The sequence below is a fragment of the Vairimorpha ceranae genome (assembly GCF_000988165.1).
Source record: "Vairimorpha ceranae strain PA08 1199 chromosome Unknown NODE_54, whole genome shotgun sequence".
NCBI classification, from domain to species: Eukaryota; Fungi; Microsporidia; family Nosematidae; genus Vairimorpha; species Vairimorpha ceranae.
Genome location: NW_020169349.1, coordinates 16819 through 28027, shown reverse-complemented (window position 1 = coordinate 28027; position 11209 = coordinate 16819). Strand labels below are relative to the sequence as shown.

At 25.2% G+C, this 11209-nt stretch overlaps 4 protein-coding genes across 4 annotated transcripts; 3 read left to right on the top strand and 1 right to left on the bottom strand.

Annotated features, from left to right (window-relative positions):
* Positions 1-1142: 1142 nt before the first annotated feature.
* AAJ76_5400026885 (not1-like general negative regulator of transcription subunit 1) lies at positions 1143-5603 on the top strand (the record flags this gene model as incomplete). Its single annotated transcript, XM_024475969.1, has 1 exon — positions 1143-5603. The coding sequence occupies one exon, from the start codon at positions 1143-1145 to the stop codon at positions 5601-5603; it is 4461 nt and encodes a 1486-aa protein (XP_024330386.1).
* Positions 5604-5653: 50 nt separating this feature from the next.
* AAJ76_5400022374 (cell apoptosis-related protein) lies at positions 5654-5920 on the top strand (the record flags this gene model as incomplete). The annotated part of the gene is made up of 1 exon (XM_024475968.1): positions 5654-5920. The coding sequence occupies one exon, from the start codon at positions 5654-5656 to the stop codon at positions 5918-5920; it is 267 nt and encodes an 88-aa protein (XP_024330385.1).
* Positions 5921-6878: 958 nt separating this feature from the next.
* On the top strand, positions 6879-10019 carry AAJ76_5400021149 (isoleucyl-trna synthetase; the record flags this gene model as incomplete). Its single annotated transcript, XM_024475966.1, has 1 exon — positions 6879-10019. One exon carries the CDS (start codon positions 6879-6881, stop codon positions 10017-10019), a length of 3141 nt encoding a protein of 1046 aa, XP_024330384.1.
* A 3-nt stretch (positions 10020-10022) lies between these two features.
* On the bottom strand, positions 10023-11198 carry AAJ76_5400016830 (hypothetical protein; the record flags this gene model as incomplete). Its single annotated transcript, XM_024475964.1, has 1 exon — positions 10023-11198. One exon carries the CDS (start codon positions 11196-11198, stop codon positions 10023-10025), a length of 1176 nt encoding a protein of 391 aa, XP_024330383.1.
* Between the last annotated feature and the right edge of the window lie 11 nt (positions 11199-11209).

Sequence of the window (11209 nt, the reverse complement as noted above, 5' to 3'; positions counted from 1 at the left end):
TATCTGTCAGATTGTATACCTTTGCTGATAATTTGAATTCAAAAACCGGAATAATTTTGACACTTTGATTAAGATGATTAAAAAAATAGTGGCATATTGAGGAAAAAAGACTTAAGATAAGTACTATTGCAATGATTATCACGAATTGACTTTTGTTCTATAGATGTCTTTTTTACTTATACATTTGAATTCTTTTATTTAATTCAAATTAATCCCATTAAAAAAATTAAAATACTCTATTATTATGGGTTCATATAAACAATTTAATTAATTAATTCTTATCTTTTAGATCCTGATGCATTTTCTCATAATATCGGTGTTTGAATTTTTTAAAATTGACGATATTTTTAAATATTGAATTATTTCGCAAGAAAAGTATTTGCTAAAAGCACAAAAATTTTTTAATTTCAAATCATTTAGTAAAAACAAAATAATTCGTATCATAATAAACTTTTAAATTATTAAGAGAAACTTTAAAGTTTTTAAAAAACAAGGTTTAAATTTGATAATCAGATGTTAATAAGAATAATTAAATTTACATCTGAATTTCCATTCATATTTTTTTGAAGATTTATGTGGTCAAATGTACGTTATTGCGCAGATAAATAAAGCATTCTGAATTTATGCTTATGTTCAGTCAAGGTTTTTAAGAAAATACAACAAAGGCCTACAGATATTTAAGAATTCTTTTAACGAATTTTTATTACAATAGTGGTGGAGGTAAATATTTCAAAAAGTGACATGGACATTTCAAAAAATATTATTATTGTTTTCAAGCAATGAATGATATTTTTTAATTATCCTTTTTAAACTTAGTTATCTTATTTGTAATTTTTAAAATATTTTACATTTAATAAACTTTATAGAAATGATTTTGATTTTTGTTACCTTTTCTTACTGATTTAGATTTTACAACTTTTATCAAAACTCTACAATATAAAGTGTTGTTTTTTAAAAGAAATTCTGCTTTTTTAATCAAAACCTATAAAATTCATATTTACCTTGGTTTATAATTTAGTATCTTAATCATCTTTTTCGTTTAAATTTTGTGTATATTTTCTATTTTTTATTTAGTTACACAAACAAATTTTGATATTTTACATTTAAAATTAAGTTTTAAAAATATTTTTTTCTTGTGAGGCATGGACAAAGATTTGAAAAAACAAGAAATTCAAGAAATTGAAGAAAGTTTAACAGATTTGGAATTGAAGGAAATTTTAGAAAAAAGAGAACCCGAATTAATAAGCAGGGAGTTTATGTCACTTATTATAACCAAAATTAAAATGAAGAGAAAAATTGGTCAACAAGAAATTGCTAAAATGATACTTTTTATGGCAGATTTTCCCGAAAGAAACTGGAATATTAGAGTCATTATGGAAGTTATGAAAACCAATCTTGAAGAAGTTAATTGGAGGGATGTATATTCCTATTTTCTTGAAGAGGATTTTAACATATGGTCTTTAGAAAGCTTATATGTAATTATTGATTGTTGGGTTTGTATATCTGGAATAATAACTGTACCTTATGAAATATTTTTTAAAAGATGGAAAAATGTGAGATCACAAATATATTTTATTAGGTTACTTATTGAAAGTGATGAGAAAAAAACACAATTATATTCAAACGTTTTCTTTTCTAAAATAGTAAAGTTAGAGGAAATAAGAAATTCTAGATTTAAGAGTACACTAAATTATGAAAGTAATTTTAATTGTGTAGAATTATTTGAATGTATTAAAAATCTAGATTCTAATATTCTTATAGAGCAGATTGCAAAAAAGGCTCCTGAATGGTGTTTAGCTGGATTATCTTACGTTTATCCTACATTTGAGAAGTTCTTTGATGATTTAGTTGTTACTTTTTTTAGAGGATCATCAAGCAACTTTATATTTTACATATTATTTAGGAATATTCCAAAAGTAATATTGAAAAAATTACCGAAATATATTTCAAATGGAATATCTCTTTCAAAAACACTTGATGTTATATTGGAACAAAAAATGTTGCCAATGGTCAGTGAAGATTTAGACCCTCCTAATATATGTTTTGATATCATTATATTAAGCTCTCTTAGAGATCATTTAAATTTGGGAATATGGTTAACTAATAACATAACTGCAAGAAAAGATACATTTGTTAAACTTTTAATATCGTATGTAGATTTAAAGATTCATAATGTTTTAGATGTTAAAGTTAATTGTGATTCTGATAATAAGTCACAGAATATTATGACAGATAAATTATTTCCGTTGACAATTGATATGATAATCAATATAACTAAATTAATTGAGCAAAATCAAAAACAGCTTTGTTTTGAAACATTAACTCTATTTAGTCAATTAAAAAGGCTTATTCCACAAGCAATTAAATTTAATAAAGGTGTAGAAAGTAATGTAGATGAGCAAGCTTCTGCTTTTATTAGTTCAATTATAAATTCTCAGCTTTCAATATCGGATGGTATTAAAAATATTCAAAATATGCAAAAAGGAGATTTAACATCAAAAGAATTGACATTTAAAATTTTTGGAACACTTATTGAAAATTATTCAGCTCTTTATAAATTACCAAATTCAGATCTTTTAGCAGAATTTTATGGAGAACTTATTAAAAGCGATGTTATTCCACGACCTTTCTTAAAAATAGCTTTGAGTTATATTAAAGAATCTTTAAGTTTTCCAGAAACAGATCGTGAATTCCATTTCGCTTTTAAATGTTTGGAGGTTTTTATTAAGAAAATTCCTAAATTTCTTAGTGATGTAGAGGATATAGAAATTGTTAGAAGCAATTTAGTAAAAAAAGATTTAATTTTAGTAGATCAAGATTTTTATTCATTTTTAAAATTTGGCGATCTTTTGCTGTTGTGCACAAATTATAAATTTAATAACGAATTGGAAAAAAAATTGGATGAATTAAAAATAGCTGCAGATAAAAATTATAAGGGTTTAAGAAAGGATGAATTTGTAGTATTGCTTATTACAAATTTATATGAAGAGGATACACCTTTGATATATAAAATTTACAAAACTGTTGATAAATCAATTTTAACTGAATTTATTCATTCTTGTCTTCAAATTTTAGAGAGTTTACTGGGATTTACCGTAGAAAATGAAATTGACTTTGTAAAAAAATTGGGCTATATTCTTGGACAAATGACATTGGCACAAAACAGGATGATTTTTTTGGATAGGTTTGATTTTAAAAAATTTCTTATCAATTCGATTGAAAGCAGAAGAATGTTGTTTGGTGTATCATTTATATGCAGCTTTCTTAAGCAAGGAAAACAAGGTAAAATTTTTATTCCAAAAAATCCGTGGTTAATGTCAATTCTTAATTTATTGGGTGATTTACAGCGTTGTACACTAAAAATCATTCGATGCGAAATTGAAGATTTGTTCAACTTTTTCAATCTCAAAATTGTCTCAAGGCCCATCAGAACTTTTAAATTTAAAACACGTGAATATTTACTAGAATATAAACTTCAAGATGGATTTGGATTGTTTGATATTGTAAATGATACTTCTATTAGTAGTAATATTAATGAAGAAGAAAAATTATTTAAACATGTTGTTTCTCTAGCACTTGATTTTAGCATTCGTGAAATAACGGAAACAATTATTGAAAAGGCTTGTGAAATTGCTCTTAAAACTGGAATGTCGTTATTTAAAACAGTTAGAGTTGAAAAGGGGTGTGAATATACATTTTTTAGAAATTTTATGATAAATTTGACCAAATCTTTATGTTTTATTTCATCTCAAGAACCTATGCGTGCATGTATGTCTGGTAATATCACTTATTTTTTAAAGCTAGTAGGCATAGAAATATCGCCCGATAAAATTCACATTATTGTGGAAAATAATCATGAAATTTGTTGCAATTTGATTCAGAGAGCTGGTATTTCAAGAATAGCAGATTGTATTGGTGAATATTTTAAAAATACGGAGGTAAGCATAGGTAATAGTTCATTTATAAATTTAAAAATTTTAGAGAATACTACACACATCGAAAAAATATTTATTAAACCGATTGAGGCTAGTGAGTATCAAGAACTAAAAGCACATTTCTTACAAATAAACAGAAGAAAAAATATTAAAAATTTCGACGTAATATCTGAAGAATGGCACATTCTGTTAAGCAATAATCCTGAACATGGGTATCGAAAGATAATAGATTATATTTTAAAATCAGATGATAAAGACATTGAATGTACAAAACTATGTAAATATATTATTGGACATTTAATTAAAAGGACGACACAAACCAATTCAGATTTTTTATATCATTGTCTTAAAGATATTTTTAAAATATCGTATAGAACACAAAAGGAGGTACTAAGTTGGCTTATTTATTCAACTGATCCTAGAAGGTTTAGTTTTCACTTTGTAAGCAAATTTATTGAATTTAATTTGATTAATTTAATAGAATATGATCAGGCATTGGCAAGGAATATTAGGATTGAAGAGAATTTAGATCCGATTTTAGAACTTGTGACTAATTTAATTACAGGAGATATTCAAATTTGCACTGTGTATGATTTTATAGCTCTTTTAGAAGCTCTTTCCAATTACAGTGACAATAGTAAGATTTATGATTTTTTTCAAAAAATAAGTAATTTTATGATGTTTTTTGACAACTTAAATGCTTCAGATTTTGATGAATTTGTAAAATCAGAAAAATATATTATTTTTCAGGATTTTAAAAAGGTTAGAACTTTACCAAGTAACTTAAATATTAAAGCAGCATTTAAATCTTCATGGGAACACTTTGTAAGATATCATAAGATTCCAACGTTGTATTGTTATCAAAAAATTGATGTGATTCCTAATTTAATAAAAAATCATCTTAATTTGTATATAAAAGACACATTAGAAGTTTTTATAGACGCATATAGTAGAAGAAACTATTTATTTACAAAGTTTTACACACGATTTCTTACTAAATTACTTGATGTTATTGAAGAAACTCCCGAAAATCTTAAATTGATCTACGATCTAATAAATTTACTAAAACCATCAAATGTCCCATTTTTTACAACAGGATATATAGAAATAGTTCAGCATAAAATTGTAAAACGCTTTTTTGATTTTTACATAGCTGAGGAGATTGTTAAAGTAATTAATATTAATGATAGTTTTTTGTATCCATGTACAAAAATATTTCTAAGCATAAAAGATAACAAGAATTTTATAAAAATGTATGGAATTTATTTAAGTTTTATTTGTAAACACAAATTTATACATTTAAAAAATATTTTCAATAGATATAGAGATAATATTTCTTATATTGAAAATCAAAATTTATATTTTAGAGTGAGAAGAATGTTACAGAGTAATACTATAAATATCAAAGAATATATAAATAATTCGAATTTTATTTTATATATTATTGATAACTTAAATGAAAAAAATCTTGTGTCTGTATATGCTACAAACATTCTTAGAACATTTATTAATGAAAAGGTTTTTATTCAAAAAATAATAGCTCTTGTTTGGATTTGTAATAAATGTGATTTTGTGCCTGCTGGATTAAAAACTTTTTATGAAGAACTTATAAAAAATGAAATGATTTCAAAAATGGTTGACTTAATAGAAGCCAAATTCAATAAATAGTTTGTGTAGAAATTTTTCTATTTATATTTTTTATGCATTTACGCTAACCCATGTCTAATGAAAATAAAAACGACGAAATTCTTCGACAAATATTAGACGACCGAAGTTATTCTTCCTTCGGAAATTTAAAGCATTTAAACAAAGATAAATTTTTAAAATTACAAGATATGATTCTAGAATATTACAATACTGAACATAAGAGAATATCTTACTGCGAATATTTAAATATTATAAACAAATTAGAAGAATTAACTTATAAATCTGAGATTAGATTTAAAAGAAAAAATGATATGTTCGATTTAAGTGATATTGAATAAAATTTTAAATAATTTGGCTTTTGCTTAATATTTTGGTTTATTTTATGACCTTTAAACATTTTATTTTTAAATAACATGCCATTAAAATGTTTATTAAAGCGTTGATAAAACATAACTTAATTATTAATAAATCTATGAAGAACTAAACAAAATGAATGATTATTAATTAAAAAATAATTATTTTCGTTTATCTTAAAACTTATGAATTTAATTAACAATGAAATTTAGTTTGTAAACTAAAATTTATGTTTTTAAAAAGTTTTACTAATAACATTACTTTAGTAATTTTTCAATAAAAAATAACATCCATGCATTTTAATAAAATATTTAAAGTATTTTTATATTACAAAATTTATTTTAAATTGAACCTATCAAATTTTTGAGTAATTTTCATCAAGCTATGTTTTTTACATTTTAAAATTCTGTCTTAAAATTTAAGAAATTTAAAATAAATACAATTCTTAAGAAATAAGTTTGTCAGACGTAAACAATTTATTAATCTCTTCGTCTCGCATTCCCTGATAGAAACTTCCAATTTATATTTTACAATGAAATACGATGTTTCATTGTTAAACCTAACCAGTGTTAAGGGAGTGGTTACTTTTATTATTGGTATTAACTTCCTCACATTAGATAGCCTGATACTGACGTGCATGCATACCACAAAGTTATCAACTTTTTGTAAAAAGATAAACTATAAAATTGCAGATATTTTGTTTCAATAAAACTTATATTATTAAGTTCATTTATTTGTTTATATTTGTTCATTTTATTTATTTAAAAAAATCATTTTTGCATGAATTTAATTTAAAGTAAAATGAGAAAAACTATTTTACATTAAAACCTTACTATTAACAAACAAATTAGTTTATAGACAAGTAAAACCGTAGCTATTTACAAACAAAATAGCTTATTAAGCAAGAAAAAAGAATTTATTTTTATTTTTTCTACCCATAAAATGAAATTTGATTCAAATCTTAGCATAAATGATATTGAGACTAAAATTCTTAAATTTTGGAAGGATACAAAATGTTTTAAAAAAAGCAACGAATTGAGTAAAAACAAGAAGAAATATACATTTTATGATGGTCCACCATTTGCAACTGGGCTACCACACTTTGGTCACATTCTTGCTGGAACTGTGAAGGATGTTATTACCAGGTACCAATATCAACATAACAAAAGGGTTGATAGAAGATTTGGATGGGACTGTCACGGGTTACCTGTCGAATTTGAGATCGATAAAAATTTAGGAATTTCTGTTAAACAAGAAATTTTAGAAATGGGCATAGACAAATATAATGCAGAATGTAAGTCAATTGTTATGAAACATTCTAGTGAGTGGAAGGATACTGTAGAAAAAATGGGTAGATGGGTTGATTTTGATAATAGTTACAAAACAATGGATCTAAGTTTTATGACTAGTGTCTGGTATGTTTTTTCTCAATTGTATAAAAAAGGATATGTTTACAGAGGGTATAGAGTTATGCCATTTTCTACTGGATGTATGACTACTTTAAGTAGTTCTGAAGCAAAATCTAACTACAAGATGGTAAATGATTTATCGGCGGTTGTAGAATTTCCACTTAAATCAAAATTATTCGATAAGAAGGTTTCCATTTTGGCGTGGACTACAACTCCTTGGACTCTACCCTCGAATTGTGGTTTAGTTGTTAACAAAGATTTTGATTATCAAATATTTGAAATTGATCATAAATTTTATTGCATGTTACCAAACAGAATACAAGATTTTAATAAAAAGGAAGTTATATTACATGAATTATTTAAAGGAGAATTACTTATTGGATTGGAATATGAACAGCCATTTAATTATTTTGAAGAATACAGAAGGTGTGGATTTTTTAAAATTATTGGGGGATCTTTTGTATCTTCTACTGATGGTACAGGTATAGTGCATGCTGCCCCTGCTTTTGGTGAGGATGATTATAATTGTTTTGTTGAAAACAATTTGATTAAGCAAAACGATTTAGTTCCTTGTCCTGTAGATGAAAATGGCAAATTTACAGCCGAGGTTTTTGATTACAAAGGAATTTATGTAAAAGATGCAGATAAATTAATTATAAAACATCTTAAAGAAAAGATTTTTTGTGTAAAGCAGATTAGTCATAATTATCCTTTTTGTTGGCGATCTGAAAAACCTTTAATTTATAGACTAGTATCAAGTTGGTTTATTAAAGTTTCTGATAGTGTTGATAAGTTAATTAAAAACAATGAAATTATAAATTGGGTGCCTAAAGATATAAAACATAAAAAATTTGGTAAATGGTTATCCAATGCTAAAGATTGGGCATTTTCTCGAAGTAGGTTTTGGGGTACACCAATTCCACTATGGATAAGTGACGATTATAGTGAAATTTTATGTGTTGAATCGGCGGAAGAATTAGAAAAATTGAGTGGGAAAAAAATTACAGATTTGCATATGGAATTTATCGATGATATTATTTTGACTAAAAATGGAAAAACACTACGAAGAATTCCTGAGGTATTTGATTGCTGGTTTGAGTCGGGATGTATGCCTTATGCACAGCATAGTTGGCCATTTAGAAAGGTTGATAATTTGAATTGTGAAGAAATTCGTCATCATTTTCATGATTCTGATAATACATTAGTTTATGAAAATAAGATATTAGAAAATTTTCCTGCTGATTTTATTGGTGAAGGAATTGATCAAACAAGAGGTTGGTTTTATACTCTTCATGTCATTTCTACTCTATTATTTGACAAACCGGCTTTTAAAAATGTTATTGTTAATGGCATTGTTCTTGCTGAAAACGGTAAAAAAATGTCGAAAAAAGATAAAAATTATCCAGATCCAAATATTGTCATGAAAACATTCGGTGCTGATAGTTTAAGGATGTATTTGATCTCTTCACCTGTAGTAGAAGCAGACAATCTTTTATTTAAAGAAGATGGTGTTAAAGATGTCAGTAAATTACTTATCATCCCGTGGATGAATGTTTTAAAATTTTATACAACCTCTTTGCAAAAACGTAATGATTGTGAGAAATTAGAATTAGATAACTGGATTAATTATACATTTAATGAATTTTTATCTTCTGTATCAAATTATATGAATAATTATCAATTATCTAAAGTATGTGGATTGGCCTACAAATTTCTTGATAATTTGTCAAATTGGTATTTAAGGATTCATCGAGAAGAAATACGGTCAGGCAATACAAAAATTTTATTTAATATTTTAAAAAAATTTAGTGTAATTATGTCTCCTTTTGCACCATTTTTTAGTGAATATTCTTTCCAGTGTCTACTTAGTTCACAACAAAATGAGAAGAGTAGTTCTATAAATTCTGTTCATTTTCAAATGTATCCTGAAGCACAAGATAGTGGGGATAACAGTTTTGAAAATGCTAAAGATATCATTGATGCTATTAGATATCTAAGAGATAAACATACAATAAGCCTTAAGACACCTCTTAAGGAAGTAAAGATAATTAGCGATGAATTATTTATGAAAGACGCTGCTAAATTTTCCAACACAATCATACGAGAGTGTCACGTATTTAATTTAATTTTTGTAAAAGAATCAGAGGTTCCTGAACTAAAAATTGAATATAAAGCTAAACCTTGTTTTGAATATTTGAAAAAAGATTTAAAAACAATGAATGATAAAATTAAGATTATTAATAAACTTACACAAAGTGAAATACGAGATCTTGCATTTTTAGATTTATCAGAAGAAAAATATAATGTTAAAAGAGAAAATATTTTGATTGAAAAAAAGGCTACTTTTCCAACAGGATTATGTTTTGCTTCAAATAAATTTGTTATTTTAGTAGATAATACAATTGATGATAACGTATTAGAGAAAAAATTGGCACGAGAATTTAACAGTTTTATTCAAAAATTACGAAAATCCTGCGGGCTTAAAATGAATGACACAGTTAATGTGGAAGTAGATAGTGAAAAGATTAAGCAAATTACCAAAAAATTTTATCCTATTAATTTTAGTACAGAAGGCCAGATTGTTAGCCCTATCGATAGTGATGCTCAGATTGACGTATTTTCTTATGAAGGGCAAGAACTAAAAGTAATTTTAAGGCTTAATAAATTTTTATAATATTTATGTTTTGTAAATAGCTTCAAGATCCTTAATTCTTTGATCATATTTTGTTAATTCCATTTGTAACTTATTTATTTTTTCTTGACTTTTCTCGTTTTCAATTTTATGTTTTAACCTTTCAATTTTTCTTTTTAAGTCATCAATAACAATATTTTCTTTGCCGCCCACTTGTTTTTGTAAAACTTCTAAAATTCTCTTTTGTTTTTCAATAATTGTATTTTTTGACTTAAGTGAATCTACCAACTTTTTATATTCATTTGACAAAATTATGCATTCTTTTTTTAATTTAATGTTTGTAGTATCTAATTTTGTAATTACTTCAGAAAATGAAATATTTTGTGATTGTAATTGTTTTATATCATTTTTTTTATCTTCTATCTCTTTTTTTAAATCTTTAATATCTGAACTTTCTTTCAAATGTTTATTTTCCTGTTTTATATTCTTATTTTCATTATAAATACGCCTTATTTTGTCTAATAGCTCATTAAAAAATTGATCTATAGAATGTTCTTCTGTCAAACCAAAAATATCTGAAATGTCATTTTTAAACTTCTTTATTTTACTCTTTGTATCATCTTGTATAGATTTCACTTGATTTTTATTTTCTATACAAAAAGTTAATATACTTTTATTAAAATCAAATATATCTTTTTTTAACAAACTTAGCTTTTCTAAATTCTCATTTATTTCTTTCAATACCATAGGAAAGATAACTTGCAGGAAATGATTAATTTGATGAATGTTAATCTCTTTTAAAGTCTTTTTATCTAAAATTTTTCTTAATAAACTTGTAGCTCCTTCTAAATCATCATTTTGTAATTTTTCGAATATTTGAGTTACAAGTTCTTTGTGTACAAATTTATTTCTGACGAGTTTCCTGAAAGATTTTTTTAAATTTTGTACTGTTTCTGCGAAGTATTGTAGATAAACCAAATCTCCATTTTTATTATTTTCTGTTTTTGAAGCTTCTTCATTTATTGACATTTCTGATAGATTGGAAAGATCCGCATTTGAATCATTATGTAAGCTTTCGTCTTTCTTAGGACTAAATGCAGACAATGAAAGTCCATTCATTCTACCCATAATTTCTGCTAATGGATTATTATCTTCCATTTTTGTATATAAAATCGTATTATTACTGTCATCAAAAGGATTATCATTTTTTTCAGATGGCATTTCAGGGGAGA